This window comes from Trachurus japonicus, chromosome 16, assembly GCF_045865225.1.
Source record: "Trachurus japonicus isolate A0001 chromosome 16, Traja_1.0".
Lineage (NCBI taxonomy): Eukaryota > Metazoa > Chordata > Actinopteri > Carangiformes > Carangidae > Trachurus > Trachurus japonicus.
Window position 1 is genome coordinate 5,550,435 of NC_140922.1, and position 25,172 is coordinate 5,575,606.

The window sequence follows — 25,172 nt, forward strand, 5'->3', positions numbered from 1 at the left end:
GTCCATAAAATATCAAGGTTGTTTTTGTGGGCATTATCACTTATTTCCTACACATTACAAAAAGCCTTATAACCTCACGTTACATTGTTGTCATCAACAAGTGTGACTATCCACAATAATTAGTTGATTAGCAACTGAACAGAAGAAGTTGTGTGTTTTGAGGACAGCATTACAGATCAAAGTTATTTCTCCGAGTTGTTTTCCTGCTTTCTGGGAAGACTTCTCCATCGCAGAGTGACATTGGTCCATCCCTTACTTCTTAGCACTGCATCCAGCTGTAGAGGAATATACAGTAAGAAATACAAGAGATCATTTCTGTTGTTCTCCTCTCATTCCCTATATCCTGTCATCTTACATATCCATAAAAAACAAAAACAAAACAGACAAGAATTTTACCTGCTCAAGGAGTTTGCTGTTAATATTTGAATCAGTCATGTCAGCATCAGTCTCTGTCGTCATCCTCACCACTGTCTTAAGTTTTGAGACTGAACAGTAGAGTAAACAAGCATTTACAAAGTAAAGAGACACAACTTGTAATATTTGATTAAAATTCAAAAGAATTCCTTCATGTCTCTGAACCATCACCTCTATGACAGATGAAAATGGCCTCAGCATCACAGTCGGCATCATCCCATTCATGGTTTTCATTCTCAGACGCACAGAACTGCCCGTCACCGTAGTTATTTGGACTCCCTCTTCTCCAGTTTCTGAAGGTGCTTAGAGCCATGTCAGACCATGCCCATGGGACTCTGTACAGACCGATCCAGATTTCAGCATCGGCTGGTTTAACTGAAGCAACCTCAGCATTTTCTGCACTGTTCTCGATCATCGGCAAGTCTGTGTGGTGCTCTCTGCAGTAATCTCTTGCAGAATGCCAAGTTTCCTTAGTCGAGATGAACTCATAGATTTTCTCACTTTGGTTTGTTACTGAAATGCACACAAATGAAGCCAGTATGAGTTCATTCAGTTATTTCATAATCATATTAATTCAAAATAATCTAAAGGTGTGACTTTCTCGCACAGTTGCATCTCAGGAGGAGGACAGACTCACTGATATGAGCCATAAGCAGTCCAGACAGTTACTAGGTTTCGACCTAGGTTAGTTTATTCACTGTAGTTAATAGAGACAGTGTGTTCAGTAGTAATGGGGTTCAACTGCAAGGTTTTGACTTATGATCTGCTTAATGAGCAAATATACACATTTCAACTATTTAGTGTAACAAGAGATATTACTTGGTATTAAAATCCCAGCTTTTAATACCTTATATGAAAACTGGTTTTCATTTTTCAGAGATTTCACTAATTATTTGTCAAACCAGCCAGCCGACAGTAGACATATCAATGCAATATGCCTGACATTTCCTCAAATCCACCAGTAAATATATGAAGTCTGTCCGTACCTGACGTTAGATGTTAGTTGTAAAAATTCATGAACTCAGATTCTTCTTACCAGTGTAACAAACAAAAGGGCTGGTGCTTTGACAGGAAGCATCGTACCATTTTCCATCCGTATGCATTTTCACACAGTTTTCCTTTCCATAATGACTGTTTGGGTTATGTGGATGCCAGGATTGATAACCAGATTTGCTCGTTTCACCAGTTGCTGACCATCTCCAGGAGTTGTGGTCATTGCCCGTGGTTACCTTCCAGGATGCTGGGTCATCCTTCAGGCCTATCCATGCCCACGAATAGGAAATATCAGGTTTTAACATGCCAATGTCCTCCACGCTCCGCAATGTTTGCCAGGTCTGTGTATTTCTCTCTGCAGTACTGCTGAGCTTCGGCCCACGTCACTTTCAAGTTAACATAGTAGTACGTGCGCAGGGGGTACTGAGAACTGGAGATGAGGATACATCCTGAAGGGCAGTGATAGAAGGTATAGTTAGTATTGGTAAATCATTTGAACAAAAATTCCAAAAGTGTGTCTGTCCCTGAATTTCTGTGAATGTATTCTCAGATTTTATTTATTTATTTTTCCATGCAATTGTCTTACACATCAACTGATAAACCGAATTTCAGTAGAGCCTTGGACCTTACCAAAGAAGAGGAGGATCAGAGTTGCGAGACAGTTCATTTCTGATTTACTGAAAGAGAAATAACATTGGTAACATATGTAAAAAAAACTCAGCTTCTGCATGACCAAACAGGTGTTTGCAGTTACACACTGGTTGATTTAGAGTTTTGCTTTGAGGAAACTAAATGAGAACTAAATCAAAAGGAGACAGAGGTTTTTTCTGTTTTAAAAAGCAACTGTCACATTTTCCATGATAATCAACAAAGTAAAAACAAACAAAAAATGAAAAACATTATGGGAGGATGATTTTTAAAACCCACAGTTCCATGAATAGCATTTTTGATGCTTGACTTGACTCATATCTTTCCTTGTTTTACGTTCCCCTGCAGTCATCTGGTATTCCAACCATCCATTCATTTCCTGGAAATATAATATAAAGACATACTCACAAGTTTGAATTCCAGGTTGAGATCTGAACTCTTCCAGGTGAATCAAACACACTCATGCACATGTTGAGGAGACACTGGTTATAACCTTGAGGAATACGTAATGCTTGAGATCATTTGAATACTCAAAGCATGACTTTCCTTGGAGGTTGGTGTAATCATTATTGTCCTCCTCTTTGCAGATCATTACACTCCCCCATAATTTACCACAGTTGATGAATAAAGACAATAGTTTATCTTTCTCCTAGGTAAGGTCTGTCTTGTCCTTGTATGATTTGTCCACAGCTTGTAACTGCGAGGAATCTTGGAGTCATTTTTGACCAACCAGGATCTTTCCTTCAGCTCCCACATTAAGCATGTGACTAGGACTGCCTTCTTTCACCTGCGCAGTATAGCTAAGATCAAGAATATCAGCTTTCTATTTTTGTGGATATGTGCCAATACTGGACAAAATGTTGCTTATGTGGGCAATATGCTTAGATTACTAATTGCTAATCCTGAATCCACATGCCTCATATATTATGATCGGACAATCCAATCAAAAGTTATAATTTTGGTAAGGCTGATGGGGCTTGGGGAACTGGTGACCCCCCAGAGGCCAATTTGTAACCTGAGCGCTTGACACTCTAACCAAAATTGTTCTATAAATTAGTGAAGAAGTGAAATCAAAACTTTCGCATCAGCATGAAATGAAAAGTACAAATTGGCCCCCCACTAGTTTCCTTATTTAGACCAATAGAGATTTTGGCTTTGTCATGGTTGGAGATTCCCCGCATACTGAGCCTGTTGAGGCAGAGCTCACATTTTCATTAGTATTTGGTTAAACAAATTTACATCCACAGTGCCATTTATGAATATTGGTATCAGTGCTCCACATCAGCACATACACAACTAACATTCAGGAACCTGTCTTATATAAAGAAATGTATTTTTGGTTTGATCAGATCAGTGAATGAATACACTTCTATTGGTTTGAGCAGGCGCCCCATGTGCAGAGGATACACTCCTCCTCGCTGCAGCTGGCCCCGGTACAAATCCCTAATCTTCTGGCCCTTTTCTGCATGTCATTCCCCCTCTCTCTTCCTTCCCATTTCCTGTCTCTCTCAACAATACCTATTAAAGGTAAAAATCCCCCAAAATATACTTAGAAAAAGAAGAATGAATAGTGGATGAGAAGCAGCTAATTTCCACAGGACGTTTGCCTACTGAACACCTAAATGAACCCCATTTTATCCATCTCATCACCATATTTATTCTCCTCTTATTCATTGTTATTGTAAATTGTTTCATTACTGGAGTTGGTACACAAAGCGTTTCACTGCCGATTGTACCGTGTCTGATGATGATGATGTGTACATGACAAATGGAATTTGAATATACTTCTCTTCATGTTCTATGACAGTGGTTTCACGGCATCATGCAAAGACATAGTCCTCCATAGACCCTGTGGACCAGAACAGACCATTGGTAAATGAGACCATCTGGTCTACAGAGGTATGCCCACCTAATGCCCCGGGGCGGCCTTCGAACCCCAGACTCCCGGGTAAGAGTCATGTGCACTGACCACTTGGCCAAAGGGACATCCCCTTGGCCACGTAGCCAGGGTGCATGACCAGTTGGAGGCATAGAGACAGGACCCTCAACTGTCACACTTAGCAAACTTAACAGCTGCAGCGCATGCAGCTGATTACTCACTGATTTGTACAGTAACAAATAAGGGGTGTCATCATTTGGTGGCTGCATCTAATGAGCAACTGCATCACAGCAGTATGACCAGATTGTTCTGTCTCATGTTGGTTCGGCCATCAAGGAATGACATGGCTATAAAGGGTCACAAATTTCAATTCCAAAGAGCCTTTTTATTTCAGTAGGATAAGTCAACTCCAAAACTCCAAAACTAGACTAGAGCCAAAGGTCTTAGATGGGCTTGAGTTTGAGGTCATGAAGCAGGAAATAATTGTCACATCCTCCTTGTGTCCACCTGTTTTTTTCTGATTTATTTTGAAGTTCTGTGTCCTGTCTTCCTGTGTCATGGTCTGTCCATAGTCCCTGTTTTATTTTGAAGTTCTCATGTTGTCTTCCTGTGTGCTCCCTGCTGGTGATTACCCAATGTGTTTCACCTGTCTTGATTGAACCACCTGTGTCTTCCCTTCTGTATTTAACCTCAGTGTCTCCCTTTGTCTTTTTTGTCAGATTGTCTGTGTTATACTGTAAGCCTTGTCCAATGTCCATGCCCTGTGTGCCCGTGGTTTTCATGATTTTCGTGAGAAGAATTACACATTGTTGTGTCACCATACCTGCCTTTTCTCTGAGTCTGCATTTGGGCCCAGTTATTCAAAACCTAACAATAATAATGAAGCGGGAAAGCAGGTTTTTCACCAAACTGTTGCCACAAAGGTCATCAAAGTACATGAGTGTCAGAAATATCTTTACGTGTTTGGCCTTCAGTACAAAGAGGAAAGGACAAAAGCATTTGAATAAATACATTTGTATATTAAAACATTGTATGCTGTTTACATAAGATTTTCCTATTCAAACCAGTATGAAACCAGTATGAACTGTAGATGGATTAGTTACAAGGCTGAGCTTTTCTTCTGTGAGAGGTCATGCTCCCTGCCAACAGGGACAGTGGTTCCCTCCATCTCCGACATCCAGTGCTGCAAGGTCTGGCTCAAGTTGCCCCAGGAATCTGGGTGGACTCAAGGAACTCCACCCACCAGTATGAGCTAAGTCAGTTGGTATGGCTTTCAACCAAGAACATTCCCCTACTCACTGAATCCTACAAACTATCTCCTTGATATATTGGTCCATTTGCTACGTTGAAACTCTCTCTCCCAGCTAGCATGGGCATCCACCCCACCTTTCATGTGTCTCAGCTCTACCCCATCACTCTAGCCCCTGTGCCTTCAGCCCTCTTGGGACATTGTCCTGGATCCACCCTTGTCCTCCTCTGCCATTTAGCCCATTACCTGTTCTCTCTTGCTCTGTCCCTGGTAAAGTGTGAACTGATTTCAGGCTTAAAATAATATACGTAGCTACAGGTTAAAGTCCCGCCCACTCCGAGTACAGATACGGATACAGATAATTTATATGGTTGAAAAGATACAGATACAGATAATTGTGGTAATCTTTTGCTTACAGATAAACGGCCTATCTTTAAGTATTACGCTTTGATTAGAATTTTTTTTGGTTTGTTCTGTTGCCTGGATTGCTGTGTTTTTATTTAATCACAAGATGGGGCCTCACTTAGAGAAGAAAACACAGGTAACAGGTGACACAGATGATGAGCTGATGACTGATGAATATTATTCTATAGGATGAGTTAAGAGCAGTTGAATTTTGCTACCCTGGTCTAACTTGTGAAGGGATGAGGACTTTAATCCACTACAAGAAAATTTGTACCCCATCCTGAACATAATTAGCCTATTGATTAAAAATAGACATGTTAAAATAACCAGAGATTCCTGAGAACTGCGGTAAGTGGAAATGGAATTTAAAAAATACTGTTTTATAAAAGTTTTTTTTTTTTTTGTAACCAGCATAACACCTTTTTTTTGGGAAATCATGGGGGGGGGGGGGGTGTGACATCCAGCCGGGATTTGAACCACGGTTGGCTGTGTATATGGCATTAAAATTTGCCCCACACTAGCTTTGTGTCCCATCTTGGCCATCTTGATCAAGGCTGTGACATATTTGTTGGTAGGCTGTGTAACATTAAAGCAGAAGTAAGTGATATATTTGTGTTAATATAAGTCTTAAATAGTTATATCTTCCGACAGCAATCACTTACATAGAGTGTTTGGACCGAAACACGGGTCTGTCAGTCACTCTGCTCTGCTCTGAGCCGAGGAGAAAACATTTATCGTATCCTACAGTTTTTATCCAATGAGGAGAGAGAACGGCATGCAGGGCTGTGTGTGCAGCCAAGGGACGCCGTGAATGTGGTTGAAGTTACGAGTGGCTGTTATAGTGACTTTCACCGGTAAAACAGGTCGGAAAAACACGAGTGGGTTGCCTGAAACGCTACAAAGTCGTAAGTTGTGACTTGAAGCTGTAATTTACGGTTTCAAAAGCCTACCTGGAACGCAGCATTAGCCAAAACGACCGGATCACTTACTTCTGCTTTAACTATAAGCAAGATGCACTTTGGTGTAGTTGCAGCTACATCAACAACAGAAACTGCCAAAGCCACAACAACAGCATAAACAACCATGTGTTCCAGCATGAAAGCCACAACAACAGCAAAGGACACACCCATTTACACTGTAACAGTCAGAGGCTTTGTTGTTGGAAATGAATCAAAAGTGCACTCATAAATATGTGTATGTAATTAAATGTGGATTAAATAAATGTAATACAATCATCTGTCCAGGTTTCTGGAGACACAGGTTGTGTCCGAAATCACTCACTCATTCCCTCCTCCCTACTCCCTATAGAGTGAATTCAATATAGTGGACTATATAGTGGACTCACTGGTCAAATAAAAAAACACTTTCGGACACTACTCCGCCGCACAGTTAATGACGTATTACGTCGCGTAATTAAAACGTTCCGACAGCGATTGTAACAGCTGGTGCAGGTACCATGGATACAACCATGGCAACGGCCGGTGTAGGAGTAAAGCAATATATTAAGCGGTAATATATATATATTTAAGCATCAAAGATGTTCAATCAAACCCACATAGTTTGAAACAACATTCAAAACACACACAGCCAGTGTCACAACTAAGCATAATGTCCGCTAGCTTAATGCTAACGTTAATGTAAAACACCATAGACGGGCTAACAGAAATTAGCCTCGCTATCCAGAGTCTGTAGTCAGTTTATAACACTTGTTAGGAAATTTGCTCCGACGTTTGTTGTGGGAGTCTGTGGAAGCCGTGACCGGACAACTCTGGCAGCCTGGACACATTTATTGAGGCTGCTGCACTAATGCATTTATTTGGTAGCTACACCGGTCGTTCTGGGCCGGTGTGTTAACGGTGTCGATCCGTGACCGCAATGCATGATGGGATATCTTGCTCCGGTTAGTGACCATCGGATGTTCACTACATTTCGCGGTGAATTGTGGGATAGATTCAGTGCACTATATAGTGAACATTAATAATCACTAAACATTCGGAAACCACTACAAAATGGCGTGGTCACTATATAGTGCACTATATAGTGAGTAGGGGGTGATTTCGGACACAGCCACAGATTATAAAATTATGACAAAACATACAATAACATTCTGATGACAGAACATTATGATTACATAATGGGTTACATTCCCTCATTTGCATATACAAATAATGAGTATGTTAAAATGCAGCACAGTTGTGTCTACCTGTCAGAGAGAGGACAGACATTCTCTTGCAGAGGTTCCAGGTTTGGTTGATGACAAAAACTGGACTTTTGACATGTGAGTACACTTTGTTTCATTAACTTCTCCCCCATGGGTTAGAATATCAAATCAACTTTATCAGCTCCAAAAGTGTGAATCACCTCCTGTTACAGCCAGTCATTTTAATATTTCTAATTGCTTTTCAATCAGGTGATTTTTTTTTGCTATTTTTATTACTTTTCAGTGAAATCAGAGATGGACTCTACAAAGCTTTTGATTTTCTTCTTCATTGGTAAGAGTTATGATTCCTTCAATCTCCAGTTGATGCTTTTGGTTTCCAGTTCATTTGTTCTATCACACAATTTAGAATCACAGGCTTCTGAGAGAGAAGCCATGAGAGCAGTGAAGTTGTTTTGAAGTCCTCTGACCATCTGGCTCATAATTCTGTCGAGACAGAACATGTAGCTTATTCAAGAGCATTAAATATAGTTGCAAGATATACAGAAACTCTCAAGCAACTCTTATTTGAATTTTCTCATTTGAAAGTCTTCAGCATGTCTGCCTTGTAAAATAACATTTATTATGGGTAATAATCACTTTTTTGTAAAATAGACATAAATTATATTTGATTCAAAACTACATAATTTATTTGACACTGGTCACTGGTAAAACTAAATGAAAAGCCCTGAGACAGTATTCAGATCCACTGTTACTGACATGACTCTTATAGTTTACAACTAAATATGTTTTCTATCATCAAACCTCAGGATTTGGCTTCACTTCCTGTTCTGCCAGAGAATACCACTATGTCAACCAGTCACTGACCTGGACCGAGGCTCAGAAATACTGCAGAGAGAAATACACTGATCTGGCAACCATTGAGAGTGCAGAGGACTTGAGCAGGTTAAACAGACCAAGTGAGGACACTTCATTCTCATGGATTGGACTGAGTGATGACCCAGAATCCTGGAAGGCAGAAGGAGTTTGGAGCAATGATTCCAACTCCTGGAGATGGTCAGCGACTGGTAAAACATCAGAAACTGGTTACCACAACTGGGATTATGTGAATTATGAACAACTCAGATATCGAACATGTGGGTACATATGGACCAATGGACACTGGTATGATGAGAGCTGTTCCAATGAGTACACTTTTGTTTGCTTCAACGGTAAGAAAATTGATGTGTTCATGACTTACATGAAACCAGGCTGAAAAAGAAGTGTATAAGTGTTTTCTGTGATGGAGAGTTTCAAATCTGTTTGGGTGTGGTCTGCAGTATGCTATGTTGCACCTGCAGTCACACCTCTCAGTGATGTCACAGTGCACTGATGCACCATAACGTCACATTTATGTCACTGGAGAAAACAACATTTCAACTTCACAGTCTTGTCTGGTGGTACAGCCACAAGACTGAGTATTGTCTGCCACTGTCAGATTAATGGAGAAAATGAATGATGAGATATATGAAGGACAACTATAAAGGGTGTGAAAATACTAAAAATACTGTTTATGTACAATGTCTGCAGTACAAGTACAAAATATCTGTTCACTGAGGGTTGTGAAAGTACATGAGCTGAGATCAAAGAAAAGACAATAAAACATAAGGGCTGTACTTTTGTTTCCACAAAGTTGATTAGATAGATAGAGCAATGTGCCAAGAGTTATGAATCCATTTGTTCACTGAAACTGTGTACAATGTATTCACCTGTATGAAATCAAGGGTTTTAATGAGACTGCAATTACAATATTGCTAGAGGAACTCAAGACTATATGTAAGACGTTTAGAATATGTTTAAAATTTTTCAAATTTAGAATACATTTTAAATGTATTCAGTGAAGTTGCATTAATTATTTCACACAAGACGTGTTGTAATTTAACATGTATTAACTATGAGGTAAATATTAGGAAAAACACTCTAATTCAATGGTTTATCGTTGTCGTTTTCCTCTTTTGTAGATTCAAATCCTCCAGGACAGAAAACATTCATTGCAGTTAAAAATCCAATGAATTGGACAGAAGCCCAGGCATATTGCAGAACACACCACACAGACCTGGCTACAATCGACAATACTGAAGAAAACACACAGGTGCACTCTGTGATGGCAGCATCTTATGTATGGATTGGCTTGTACAGAATACCATGGAGGTGGTCTGACAACAGCAGCAGCTCCTTCACAAACTGGAGATCTGATGAACCAAATGGAGGCCATGACTACTGTGTGGCTGTGGATTCACATCATTTTTGGCATGATTTGAATTGTGGCATTAAACACAACTTCTGGTGTCACACAGGTGAGAAACAACATTGATGCTTATTGATGCTTTTCTTTGTTTTTCCTCACAATACAATAATATGTCTTTCTTTGTTTGTCAGTAGATCTAGATCAGGGGCCGTATTCACAAAGAATCTTAAGGTTAAAAGTAGCTCCTAAGGGCCGAATTTAGGAGCAACTCCTAAAAAAAGTGGGCGTGTCAGTCTTAAATTTAGGACTCCTAGTTTTTTAAAATAAGAGTAATTCACAAAGTATTTTATGCCTAAAAGTAGCTCCTAAGTCTGGGAGAGCTTAAAAGTCCTCGTGAGGACTCCTAACTCAGTAAGACCTATTCACAAAGAATCGCAAATGGCTGCAGCCAGGCAAATGTATGGAGGACTGCGAATTGCTGCAGAGGGGGAAGCTGGAGCACCTGTCCCTTTGCCCTTTGATGCCCAACGTGCCTTTTTGTCGGTGTTTTTTTTTTTTGGGGGGGGTCATTTACAACATTTTCGCTATAAAACGGGAGTAGTGACGGTGACGGACTGTCCAATAGGCGTCACAACGGTCGGACCGAGGTAACTGCGACCGCTGCGATGCAGTCATGCTGATGTGAGCCAAAAATAATTTTAAAAAGTTGGTGGGTGCGCTAGACACACACATCTGTTAGTAGTAATAGCTCATGTGATAAGGCTGCTCCCACAGTAAACTAAACTTATTGTTAGTCTGGGTTCAAATCCTGCTATAGGCCACAAATGTGGGTAATGCATTTTCTTTTCTCATCATTACTATTATGATCACCATATAGGGCTGTCAACGAATGTGAAAATTAATATTAAAATGTGGGAAGAAAAAAAAACAGCGGCTGCTTTGCGAGTGGACGCACTGACCCTCATTGCATTTGCACAGCGTCACACTGCAGAGTGAGACGCGACAAAAACTGTAGCAGATGCAGATGGCAGAGAGAAAGACAGAAAGTTCAGAGCCCAACTCGGCAGCAGAGACAGTGGTTTGGACTCGAAGCAATCTAAAAAAGCCCCGTCGGACCTGACGGCAAAAAAAAAAAAAAAAAAGTGGAGCGGAGCGGAGCGGCCGGCGGCGAGGAGGAGGAGGAGGAGGGAGGGAGGGGGAGGGGGGGCGCCGCCGGCACTCAACAACCAATCACCGTGTTGAGCGCCTCGAATTCGTGCACGAGAATTGACGTAATCCATAGCAACGGGGCGTCACCAGGGCGTCACTCTTACTCTGCTCTTAGTGATTTATCCTTAGTAAGAGTAGGTCTCAGCGGCTTTGTGAATAGCTTTTAAGAAAAAACTCCTACGTAAAAACTTTTAGTGCGAGTTAGGAGCACTCCTAGCGGTAAGATAAAAGGCTTTGTGAATACGGCCCCAGGGGTCTCCAACCTTTTTTCCTCTGAGACCTATTTTTACAAATTGAAAATGGCCGAGAGCTACTCACGTTTTGTAACATTAATTCTTTACGTTCGTCAAACAAAACTGTGTTCCCCATCCTTCATGAAAATAGGCTATAGGCTATGTTTTAAGCCTCTAGGCTACTGATAACGTCAATTATTATTGTCCCTCCTCTTGTCACAATACTAAAATTTTCAACTCGATACCAATACTCAGGAAAATATTCGATACTCAATACCATATTCGATACCACCGGGATAAAAAAACAGAAAGAAAAATCCCTCTCTCTCACTCACCTGCTTCTTAACTGTCTTATCTGCTCAACCTTGCCTGATAACGTTGTTAAAGTTATAACGTCAGCCTTTAACCGCTAGCTGCAGCTAATGGCTAATAATAAGACGGCCAACATTACAGTAATGCGTAGCCTACTGTAGCGACCAGCTGTTAATATTGTTATGCACTAGTCTACAACTAACTCAAGTAGTGATGAGGGGGAGGGTGTGTAAGCAACCTGCCTGCTACTGTGTGTGAAGGGAGAGAGACAGCGGCGGCGGTGGTAGGGGGGGGGGGTTCTTATCACATGACATGCGGTGCGCTCGCTGCCTCCCAAAAAGTTGAGATCTGTCCTCTGTGTGCTGCTACAGCGTCGCTTTGGTTGTGAGCACACATAACGCACATCTACACGTTACATCTGAACGGCCCTATGCACGCACACGCTTCAACCAAGGCGGCGCCAATAGGCAGGGAAAATCCTGGATATTGTTAACAAACTCAGCATCTTATGCATGGATTGGCTTGTACAGAGTACGTTGGAGGTGGTCTGACAACAGCAGCAGCTCCTTCACAAACTGGAGATATAATGAGCCAAATGGCCTAAAGGAGCTCTGTGTGGTTGAAGACTCAACCCATATTTGGCATGATGTGTCCTGTGACCTGAAACTATACTTTTGATGCTATAAAGGTGCTTTTCCTTTGTTCTCTCAAGGTGATAACTTTTTCCCTCTTGGTTTGTGGGTCTTGTCTAGACCTCAGGGTGAAGAAGACGACCATGGTGAGGATGAAGATTCAGACCTTTGCTGACCTTTCAGATCCAGCTACTAATGCCCAGATTCTCCAGCAGGTAAAATCCCCCCGGTTCCCGCACAACTAAATCTCAGCCATTACAACTTATGTTCATCTACTGTATATTAATGTTTATGATGTGAAATATGTCAAATACTACAATAATACCAGTGACGTGCAGTGAGGTCTAGGACAGGGTGGGCAGGCCCTGTCTGTCCCGTCTACCCTGATTGCACGTCACTGAATAATGATACTAATAATATTTTCTGTTTGATGAAGCTAAACGTGTTTGTATCATTGTTCTTCTAACGTTGTCTTTATTCCCTCTCAGCTCAGTGAAAGGTTCAAGGCTTTACACGGTGACGTTAAACTGAGGTGGGTGACTCAACCCACAAAACAAGAGGAAGACGATGATGAAGACAATGGAAAATGTAACTGAATGTTTTTAAACCAGCTACAAAGACACAATGTAGGAAACCAAAATGAATGTAGTTAGAAGACTTTGTTAATCAAATGTACTGGATCACTACTATCATTAGACTCAGTGTGAAACAAATCATGTTGCAATCTTCCTTTATCTTCTAGTAAAGAATCATGTTGACAGTCACTAAGAGCAGGCTGAAAACCAGTGTTTTGCTGCCCTCTCTGGTGGAAGCTTTCATGTCAGCATCATGATGAGTGTGGCCACAAACATGTTGTGCTGCACCTGTAGCTCCACCCAACAATGATGTCACAGGGTATTTGAAGACACTTGTATGTCACTGCAGCAGGTGAGAAGGTAAACCACTGGACTTTCAGCAAAGACAACATCTGGTGTTAGTTTTTAATGATCCATTTCTTCTGTGTTTTATGTGTAAACATTGATGATTTAATCACAGATTATTTTTATTTTATTTTATGTGAGTGATAATAGCATCAGCTGCTCAATGAAAAAGTCAAAGGGGTCTAACATACATGAAAGAAGAAAGTTAACTTTGTGTTTTATATCATTGATTATTCTTTGTGTTGTTTAATGTGTTGTTACTGTTTAATTTAGTTTTTTGCCTGCTTGTTATTAAAGCAGAAGTAAGCGGAATGTTTGTGTTAATATAAGTCTTAAATAGTTCTATCTTCCGACAGCAATCACTTATATAGAGTGTTTGGTCCGAAACACGGGTCTGTCAGTCACTCTGCTCTGCTCTGAGCTGAGGAGAAAACTTTCCTTGTATACTTCCTTGTATCCTACAAGCTTTATCCAATGAGGAGAGAGAACGACATGAAGGGCTGTGTGTGCAGCCAAGGGATGCGCGTGAATGTGGTGATGTAGGGACGAGGACCAATAGATCCATGACGAGGGCGGGGGCTGCTAACTCCATCGGCTGACAAGAAGTTAGCCAAAACCACCGGATCGCTTACTTCTGCTTTAATGTTAAAAGTTATTTGTGTATGACAGGACCTGTCATAGTCACTGACAAATGACTCCAAGTAATACAACCAAATGAACTACTCTGTAACTTGTGGTTTCATGTCATTGTCTTCTCAATAAAGTCAGTGCACAGTTTTCCAATGATCTCGTCTTGTGTTACACTGGAGTTTAGGTCCACTCTGACTCCATTCAAGCTTTCAGACTTAATTAAGAAGCCAAAAGCTGCAAATTATTAGGGGGCACAACAACAACCGTCCATCAAACATAACATGGCACTTGCCATTATGAAATCATGTTGTAATCTTCATTTATCTTCTAGTAAAGAATCACAGGCACTAACATGTTCACGGTCACTAAGAGCAGGCTGAAACGTAGAGTGCAAACAATCGCAGGCTGCGGCTCTGTTCCGAGTAGTAGCCTACTTTGTCTGTCACCCAGTTCAGGACCCTGGACAGCTGCAGGGGGGTTTCGTAACAGCGGTGTTTCAGAGTGGGGGGCTGTCCCCATTTTTTGTATGTTCATGAATATGCAGAGTCCCTTTACAAATAAACTAATAATAATAATAATAATAATAATAATAATAATTATAATAATGTGTAGTACCTAATATTATGAAAACACATTTTATGAAATAATACAATCATATACATTTGCCGCATACTGAGTTAAATATGATAACAGTTAGAACTGTGACTTTGACTTCAACCAGCAATGTGTGTAACGACCTCAAACAGGAAGGAGGACTCAAATGCTTCACTCAAAGGAAATTTATTCAACAAAAAACGCTCTCAAGAAGGATGATAAAGGGCAACAAAAAACGCTCACTTGGAGGACAGAATGAAACGTGGCTTCTCGGGCTGCATGACAGTGACTCTGACAGGACAAAACAAACTGACACAAGACAAGGGAGACAAGGACTATTTGAACATGAGGTAAGGGGACACAGGTGGAACCAATCAGGGGCGGGGTTGACAATCACAACGGAGGGAAGGCACACAAAGGGAGGAAGTCAGGATCTGAAACAAGAGGGAAAAGGTGAGTACAAAATAAAACAGGAAGTGCATGACAGGACGGGACATGAGTGACTTGACTAAATTAAAATATAAGGACCAACACATGACACTAATCAAGACATATAAGCTAAACAAAATTAAAAAATTTGACAAGACATAACAATGTGTGGTGTATGAAGCTTCTTATTTCAAATGGTATGCATTCTAATATTTACAATAACAACAATGTTACATGTAATAAAAGTAGTTTTTATTTGCAGTAATTGAGACTGGGCTGAGGAAGTTCTGCTTAACTCCCCTACAGCTCCAAAGCAGCTGGATAGACTGCCTGTTTCACACAAATTCACTAAATCTTGCAACAGTTTGCTAAACTGGCAACACTGCAGCCTTTGAACGCCCCTAGTAGAACCATAGAGTTAGAAACTCAGTGAGCTCAGCTTTACAAAGTTTCACTTATAAATTCAGACATTGTTAACAAACGAGTATATAAGGGGGTTGCCATGCTTCTTGATATATTTCAAGCCAGGTTAAAAGGAAATGTTTGTAGGCTATGCTGGCCAGATTTATAAAATCCAGACACTAAAAAAAGTAGTCGCAAGTGCTAAATGCAAGTGCCATGTGATGTTTGACAGACATGTTGTTAGTGTGTCCCTTAATAATTCACAGCTTTTGGCTTTTTAATTGAATCTGAAAGCTTGAATGGAGTCAGAGTGGAACTAAACTCCAGTGTAACACAAGACGAGATCATTGGTGCACTGCACACTGACTTTATTGAGAAGACAATGGCAGGAAACCACAGGTTACAGAGTAGTTCATTTGATTATATTACTTGGAGTCATTTATCTGTGACTACCTGTCATACACAAATAACTTTTAACATTAATAACAAGCAGGCAAAAAACTAAATTAAACAGTAACAACACATTAAACAACACAAAGAATAATCAATGATATAAAACACAAAGATCTCCTGAAGTTAACTTCCTTCTTTCATGTTCGATCTCTTTGAGTTTTTCATTGAGCAGCTGATGCTATTATCATTCACATAAAATTAAAAAAAGAATCAGTGATTAAAGCAGAAGTAAGTGGTCCGGTCGTTTTGGCTAATGCTGCGTTCCAGGCAGGCTTTTGAAATCGTAAATTACAGCTTCAAGTCACAACTTACGACTTTGTAGCGTTCCAGGCAACCCACTCGTGTTTTTCCGACCTGTTTTACCGGTGAAAGTCACTATAACGGCCACTCGTAACTTCCGACCGGTGAACTCGTACCAGATCCAACTGGTACGACTTCACAGGTCGGAAAAATACGAGTTTCCTTGAACGCACCATAACAGTCCTCGTCCCTACGTCGCCACATTCACGGCGTCCCTTGGCTGCACACACAGCCCTGCATGCCGTTCTCTCTCCTCATTGGATAAAAACTGTAGGATACAATAAATGTTTTCTCCTCGACTCAGAGCAGAGCAGAGTGACTGACAGACCCGTGTTTCAGTCCAAACACTCTATAGAAGTGATTGCTGTCGGAAGATATAACTATTTAAGACTTATATTAACACAAATATATCACTTACTTCTGCTTTAAGTCAACAATGTTCACACATAAAACACAGAAGAAATGGAACATTAAAAACTAACACCAGATGTCTTTGCTGAAAGTCCAGTGGTTTACCTTCTCACCTGCTGCAGTGACATACAAGTGTCTTCAAATACCCTGTGACATCATTGTTGGGTGGAGCTACAGGTGCAGCACAACATGTTTGTGGCCACACTCATCATGATGCTGACATGAAAGCTTCCACCAGAGAGGGCAGCAAAACACTGGTTTTCAGCCAGAAAAGCTTTGTAGCTTTAACCCTAATCATTTGAATTGAACAACAAATATACATGTCACGTTTGAGTAGTTTTGAGTGGACACGAGTTGTAAACAATAAATGTACATGTATTTCTGGTGTGATTGAAAAGCAATTAGAAATATTAGAATTACTGGATGTAACAGGAGGGGATTCACACTTTTGGAGCTGATAAAGTTGATTTGATATTCTAACCCATGGGGGAGAAGTTAATGAAACAAAGTGTACTCACATGTCAAAAGTCCAGTGTTTCTCATCAACCAAACCTGGAACCTCTGCAAGAGAATGTCTGTCCTCTCTCTGACAGGTAGACACAACGGTGCTGCATTTTAACATACATTATTTTTTTATGCAAATGAGGAAATGTAACCTATTATGTCATCAGAAAGTTATTGTATGTTTTGTCATAATTCTATAATCTGTGTTTCCAGAAACCTTGACAGATGACAGTGTCAGTGCTACTTTTATTTAATTACATACACATATTTATGAATGCACTTTTGATTCATTTCCAACAACAAAGCCTCTGACTGTTACAGTGTAAATGGGTGTGTCCTTTGCTGTTGTTGTGGCTTTCATCCTGGAACACATGGTTGTTTATGCTGTTGTTGTGGCTTTGGCAGTTTCTGTTGTTGATGTAGCTGCAACTACACCAAAGTGCAACCTGCTTATAGTTAATATAACACAGGCCTACCAACAAATGTCACAGCCTCGATCATTACAACAGCCAAAACCAAACCTAACCCTGCAACTATTCCATGAGCCATGATCACAGCCGCACTGGAGCCATGTCCATCCAGTTGGGTGGTCAAACATAGTAAAAAAAAAAACAGTGATTCTGTTTTTGAAAATGATTTAGCATGCATGTAACATCATGAAGACGGCAAAACAGTGGTGACTCCCTGGCTTTGAGGACGTCTGATTACTTGTTCATGTAGATTCCTTCAGTAGCCTATGTGAGGGTTCACCAATCAAAAGAATCAAAAGTGTTTTTCATAAAAGCATTCGTGCCCCAGGATATTTAATCTCAAGTCCAATGTAAACAGTCGGGCTACTTTTTCGTTACTTCTACACATCTCGACATCTTCTTTTGTTTGATGGTAGAATCATTTGTGATGTGAAGTGTGTAAGTCATTCTGTTCAATAAGTTGATGTCGGTGGCCCATTATTTTGAATTTAACATCTTTTAACACAGGTAGATGTGAAAGGTTTTTATTTTGTAAATTATTTTCAGGCTGTCACAAGATTTATTACTGTTATTGAGGAAATAAGCACATAAAACAGGGTTGTCATGATTCTTAATCATGCCAGTTGAAAATGAAATACAGTAAAACCCAGACACTATAAAAGTAGCATTTAGTGCTAAACTGCCTCCATGTGATGTTTGACATCACATGAGGTTTGACAAAATAATAATAATAATAATAATTCATTCATTCATTCATTTTCTATACCGCTTATCCTGCATAGGGTCACGGGTGAGCTGGAGCCTATCCCAGCTGACTTTTGGGCGAGAGGCGGGGTACACCCTGGACAGGTCGCCAGTCTATCGCAGGGCTAACACATATAGACAGACAACCATTCACACTCTCATTCACACCTATGGGCAATTTAGAGTCGCCAATTAACCTAACCTGCATGTCTTTGGTCTGTGGGAGGAAGCCGGAGTAATGAATAATAATAATTCACAGCTAAAATTCACATATCAAAAAAACATATTCACAGTCTAAAAGCTTGAAGAGGGATTCAGGGTGAAGCTACAGTAAATTAAAGTATAACACAAACAGAGATTGTACACTGCACTCTGACTTTATTAATAAGACAATGACAGAAAACCCTGAGTTACATAGTGGGTCGTTTAGTTGTACTACAGACTACCTGTCATAGACAAACAACTTTTACCAGTAATAACAAGCAAGCAAAAAACCCCCCCAAAAAACAACTAAATTAAACAGTTGATAATACAAAGACTAGTCAATGATATAAAACACAAAGATCTATATCTTATACAGTATGTATCAAGACACCTCTGAGTTTCTCATTGAGCCTATGCTATTATCTCTCACATCAAATAAAATAAATGATTCTATCTTTGTTGTAACTACATATTTATTCACTCATTCTATCATTACCTCTGAAATATTTCTAGCAGAGTAAATACACATAAAACACAGAAGAAATTGATCATTAAAAACTAACACCAGATGTCGGTAACACTTTATAATGAGTACACACTATTAAGCATTAGTTAAGCATTAATAAATATTGAATTCATAATTTATAACACATGAATACTCATTAGTATGTAGTTAGTAAACATAGTTAGGGCCACGGGCAATCGCACCGGGCACTGGTCCCAACAGCTATGAAATAGCTGCAGGGACCAGTGCCCGGGCGAAGCCCGGGCACTACTGTTATTGTGTGGATTTTTTCCTAGTTATTATTAGTGTGACTGCTGAAGCAGTCACACTATTGTTCTTCTGTTTGGCCATTTTCTTCCGCCTTTTTACGGTCTTCTTCTAGTCCTTCATACTTTGTGCTATTTCAACAATTCATATATCAAAACGTGCAGCTTTTTTTGAACTTTATCGGCATTACTTTTCTCTTTTTAACTATTTATACTTTTTCAAATATTTAACTTTTTCACAAAAAATCTCACATTCATCAAAGTCTCAACCTCTCTTCTTCATAACTCCACTGTAGTGTAGGGGTTAGGGTGGATGTTTGCCAACCCTAAGGTCACTGGTTCGAATCCAAGGGAAGAACTCTTGTTATGTTATGTTGAATTCTGCTCTCCTCCCCCGCCTTCAATTGGTTACAGGTGTTTGTTATCTCCTTGATTACTCGTACCAGTTTGCAGCACATCATCACATTACAATGAATGACAACAGGTTTGAAAGCAGTGTGCTCTCTGTAGCCGAGTGGCAGAGTAAAGGTTTAGTGATCATATGGTCATGGGTTCGATTCCTGCCTCAGTCTTTTCACTTCATTGCTTGACTTTTGATTCCAATTATTCAGCTGTCATTGGACAGTCTTTGATTCCTCATAGTATAAAGCTCATTGTAACTCAGGTTCTCTGTGGCCATATGGTTAGTGCTCAGCCTGAAATTCACAGACATTTTCATTCTAAGTTCATTCAAGCTTGACTCTCAAGCTTTCTTGATGTTGACAGTGTGCAGATCATTAACAGACAACAGTCTCTGCAACTGTGTGTGCACCGTGGCCTAGAGGCAGAGTGGAAGTCTAATAACCATGAGGATGTGGGTTCGATTCTGACCTTGGTCAAACATTTGTATGGTGATCACAGCTTGCACTATTTGCTAATTCTGCAACAGCGTTCAGTTGCTGTCAGCAGTCACACCATTTCCATTCTTGGAAATGCTTTTTCTAGTTATTTTTCCACTTCCGGCCAGATTTCGATGTGCTACTAGTCCTGCAACTCGAAGAGTTGCAGGACATATTATATATCAAAACGTGCGTCTTGATCGGGATCGCTGTGCTATTACTTTTCTCAACAGTTTACGAATTTTTCGCGACGTAGTCGCGAAAAACTGCGCAAAAATTTTGCATGTAAGTCAATGGGACAGGCGGGAAAAAAAGAGCGAAAAAGACCAATCATTGGAGTTTAACAAACGTCTACTGCTCAGGCATACTTTCACCTAGAGACTCCATTTAAACTTTAAACAGTAGACACAAGTCTTGTGTATTGTCGTATTACTCCACGTTTTGATAGGTCATATCGTTTTTGATCAATCCCTGATCAATGACCATGATCATTTTTGGAGAAATTATGAGTTTATAATGGGTGTGTATTGCATGGAATGTTCGTGTCAGAGTGCGTGACATCATCGGTTAGAGTGGGAGAGAGTGAAGAAACATTCTGTATTTTTTCTGGATAAATTGCCACCACGGCCACAATTTACACTCTACAGACATAATTTTTTCAGAATTTGTAAGACAAACTTGTTATCTCTCATGTCATGTGCTCAAAATATCAGAGAGACTTACAGAACTTACAGAATCAGCCTCTGAGTGCGGCCACGTCTGTCCCTGCTCCTCATTGAGTCCAATACAAATATTTTCTGAGAGGAGCAGAACGGCCTGATGTTTTAAAACTGCCAGCGTCGCCAAAATATTTACTGTAGAAACACCAAATCGTACCGAAATTTTCAGTAAGTCCTTAGAGCAACGTTGATCTGTGTTTTGTTCTGATAGGAGTTACCGTTTTGTCATGCTAAGCCTAATTGTGAGGCCGGTTTAGAGGCAGAAAATGGCTGTTTTTCTCCACGTTTCTGTCTGTCTCAGCCTGCGGGGGCCCCTATCGCCGTGGTAACCTCTTTGATCCTCAGGCCAGAGCTCGTTAACTTCATAAACAATCCACCTGGCGCTCGTTTAAATGTTTATAAACACAGACACAGCTAAATCAGACTGACACAGGATGCAGCTACTAACTAACTATGTGACAAGTCAGTCACACACACACACACACAGACTCTAGAGCCAGCTTCATGTGATTACAGTCACACACACACACACACACACACACACACACACACACACACACACACACACACACACACAGGTAACCTAATGTGGTTACAGCTCCTCCATATCAGTGCTTATAGAAAGATGATCATGTGTCTGTCTGATCAGCTCTGTCTTGACCTTAAGATCGTGGGTTTGATTCCCATGTTGACAGAGATGGCACAACCCGCAGTAGCTCCCGTGGCCCATTCAAAATTTCCCGAGAGGAAATTTTCTAGTTATTAGGGCCACGGGCAATCGCACCGGGCACTGGTCCCAACAGCTATGAAATAGCTGCAGGGACCAGTGCCCGGGCAAAGCCCGGGCACTACTGTTATTGTGTGGATTTTTTCTTCTTATTATTAGTGTGACTGCTGAAGCAGTCACACTATTGTTCTTCTGTTTGGCCATTTTCTTCCGCCTTTTTACGGTCTTCTTCTAGTCCTTCATACTTTGTGCTATTTCAACAATTCATATATCAAAACGTGCAGCTTTTTTTGAACTTTATCGGCATTACTTTTCTCTTTTTAACTCTTTATACTTTTTAAAATATTTAACTTTTTCTGATTTTTTTCAGCTTTATAATGTGTGTGTATTGCGTCTAACGAGCAGAGCCAGAGTGGTGCCAGAGTGGAGAGAGGCAAAAAAACATTCTAGAGTTTTTCTGGCTAAACTGTCAGCACGGCCACAAATTAAACTCTAGACAAATTATTTTCTCCAGTTTTGTAGCCACACTTGTCTTCTGGCTAAAATTCTGGTCAAAAATGCAAAGAGACTTAGATAATAATTTAAAATATTTTTTAAATGCAGCCAGGGAGCTCTCTGCTCTCATTCAGCTCAATGTATTTTTTTCACAGCAGCAGGAGAAGGAGCTCAACTTTGTAACTTGCTGTTAAGTGCTTTTTAATTCATTTTAATTCACCAAAAAATAGTCACAGGTCACAAAAAAGTCCTCTTCTTACTTGGTGTGGCTAATTTATACTAATTTCTCTTTATTTTAAGAATCATTGAAAAATCTCACATTCATCAAAGTCTCAACCTCTCTTCACCACAACTTCACTGTAGTGTAGGGGTTAGGGTGGCCGTTTGCCAACCCTAAGGTCACTGGTTCAAATCCAAGGGAAGAACTCTTGTTATGTTATGTTGAATTCTGCTCTCCTCCACCGCCTTCAATTGGTTACAGGTGTTTGTTATCTCCTTGATTACTCATACCAGTTTGCAGCACATCATCACATTACAATGAATGACAACAGTCTTGAAAGCAGTGTGCTCTCTGTAGCTGAGTGGCAGAGTAAAGGCTTAATGATCATAAGGTCATGGGTTCGATTCCTACCTCAGTCATTTCACATCATTGCTTGACTTTTGATTCCGATTATTCAGCTGTCATTGGACAGTCTTTGATTCCTGATAGTATAAAGCTCATTGTAACTCAGGTTCTCTGCACATTTACAAGCCTAATGTAACTTGAGTTCAGTGAGCTGGAGCCCAGCCCGAACTCACAAGACGGGCAGGCTTGCAGGCCTAGATGTGGTGTTGCACAGATGTGACAGTGACAGTTTCCTCATCATTAATCCTCATTATTATAGTAAATGAGGTTGCTCTTCAATATATTTCCAAATTTAAATAAAGGTTATAATAATAATTAAAGCCGCAAGCGGCTATGACGGGCCCTCGCTCCACGCCACTCGGCGTCCCCGCTACCCCCGGGCCGCTCTTCGAAAACCCCCGCGCGCAACCGGACGTGGGCGGCCGCGTCGAGGGCGGTCCCCTCGTCGAACACGCGAAGTTTCGAGCAAAACGGACAACGTACGATGGAGTTACGACAGGTTTACGGTTCGTCCACCAGGGGGCGGTAACGGGATGTGGGCCGTTGCGTACGGGGTCGTGACCTCATCACACATGTGAAGTTTCGAGCCGATCGGACAATGTCGATGCAAAACGCGACATTTCCTGTGTCCACAAGGGGGCGTATTGAGCGAGCTAGCGTACGATCAAATGGAGGCGTAGAGGGCGGGCCCCTGATCATGTACTGAAATTTTGAAGAGACTACGACCAAGTATGTGGGCGTGGAAGGCAAACGTAATAGCATGGCGACTAAACGAGCAGTTGGCCAACTTTGTCGCCCCCTAGCGGCCACGCCGTTTCACGTAGAGAAAAGCTTTTAATAGTGTTTGACCAGCTCGGTCTCCTGATGATCTGTAGCGAATATGAAGTCAATCGGGCAAAATCCGTGGGAGGTGGCAGTTCACGATGGAGCGCTATTCCTGTCGCCGCCACAAGGGGGCCATTAGCCGTAGCATCATAGCGTTCACGAAATACCTTCACCAACTTGTTCGGCATGTTTTAGAAGTGGAATGAAGTTGATGGGGGCAACTATGTATTTTTAATTAATTTTAGCGCACTTCCTGTTACCACCGGGGGGCGCTATGAGTGACGTAGGAAAATAATATGTCGGATCGTTCAGGGTCACGCCATCATCATGTGCACCAAGTTTGAAGCTGCTGCGATCAAATCTGTGGGTGTGATAGCATTTAAACCTTTTTAGCTGAATTCGGGAACTTGGCCGTGCCCTAGTAGCCACGCCCTTTGACCTACACACCTGCGGAGCACAAGCCGTAATCAGCTCAGTCTGGAGATGTTCCGTGCCAAATTTGAAGTCAATCGGGCGAACTCCCTCGGAGGAGTTCGTTTTGCGTCAAAGAAATGCTAACCAAAATGGCCGACTTCCTGTTGGGTTTAGGGCGTGGCTCCAATTCAATTTTTTGTATGTTTGGGTATGATACACGTGTGTGTCGAGTTTCGTATGTGTACGACAAAGTAAGCGAAATTTGTCTATGGAGAATTTCAGAAAAACTTCAAGGGGGCGCTATTGAGGCATTTAGCCACGCCCATGGGAAACGACTCTATCCGCTGAAAGAGCTCGCCATTCTTGACCTGTGTATGAAATTTCGTGAGGACACGACTTCGTTAAAGCCACGAAAAAGGCAAACGTAATTGTACGATAAAAAATCGTCAGTCGCCGCGGCGGCACACGGACGCCGTTCGTCGTAGCTTCACAGCGTTCATAATGTAGCTTCAGCAACTGGTTCTGCATGTATTAGAAGTGGAATGAAGTTGATTGGGTGAAGTATGGATTTTTAATGAATTTTTGCGTACTTCCTGTTACCACCGGGGGGGCGCTATGAGCCAGGCAGGAAGTCGATACATCAAAACGTTCAGGGCGGAGCCAACGTCATGTCCTTTGAATTTCAAGTGGCTACGACGAAGTATGTGCGCGTAATCGGGAAACGTAATTTTACGACAAAAAATCGGCAGTCGCCGCGGCGGCACACGGACGCCGTTGCTCGTAGGGTCAAAGCGTTCATGATGTAGCTTCACCATCCGGGTCTGCATGTACTAGAAGTGTAACGAAGTCGATTTGGTCAACTACGTATTTTTAACGAATTTTTGTACGTTTCCTGTTACCACCGGGGGGCGCTATGAGCGACGTCGGCAAATAATATGTCGGATCGTTCAGGGTCTCGCCATAGATTTTTGCACCAAGTTTGAAGCGTCTACGATCAAGTATGTGGGCATGAGAGCCATTCGTATTTACATGGCGAGCACCGAAACAGTCGCCAAACTTCGGGGCACGCCAGAGGCCAAGCGCTTTGAGCTACAGACCTGCGGAGTACAAGATAAGCTCAGCTAGGTCTGACGATGTTCTGAACCCAATTTGGAGCCGATCGGGCGTAACCCCTCGGAGGAGTTCGTTTTGCGTTTACAAACTTTGAAGCAAAATGGCCGACTTCCTGTTGGGTTTCGGGCTTCGCGATAGGAGGATTTTGTGTTTATCTCGCATTGATGAACATGTGTGGCGATTTT

General features: G+C 41.2%; 1 protein-coding gene and 1 pseudogene across 1 annotated transcript; one reads left to right on the plus strand and one right to left on the minus strand.

The window, feature by feature from the left end:
* Positions 1-182: 182 nt before the first annotated feature.
* Positions 183-2,407, minus strand: LOC146971553 (macrophage mannose receptor 1-like; annotated as a pseudogene).
* Positions 2,408-8,025: 5,618 nt separating this feature from the next.
* LOC146971554 (putative C-type lectin domain family 20 member A) lies at positions 8,026-13,007 on the plus strand. The gene is made up of 5 exons (XM_085803539.1): positions 8,026-8,080; positions 8,556-8,957; positions 9,747-10,082; positions 12,480-12,574; positions 12,848-13,007. Exons 1-5 carry the CDS (start codon positions 8,044-8,046, stop codon positions 12,953-12,955), a joined length of 978 nt encoding a protein of 325 aa, XP_085659665.1. The 5' UTR covers positions 8,026-8,043; the 3' UTR covers positions 12,956-13,007.
* The last annotated feature ends 12,165 nt before the right edge of the window (positions 13,008-25,172 follow it).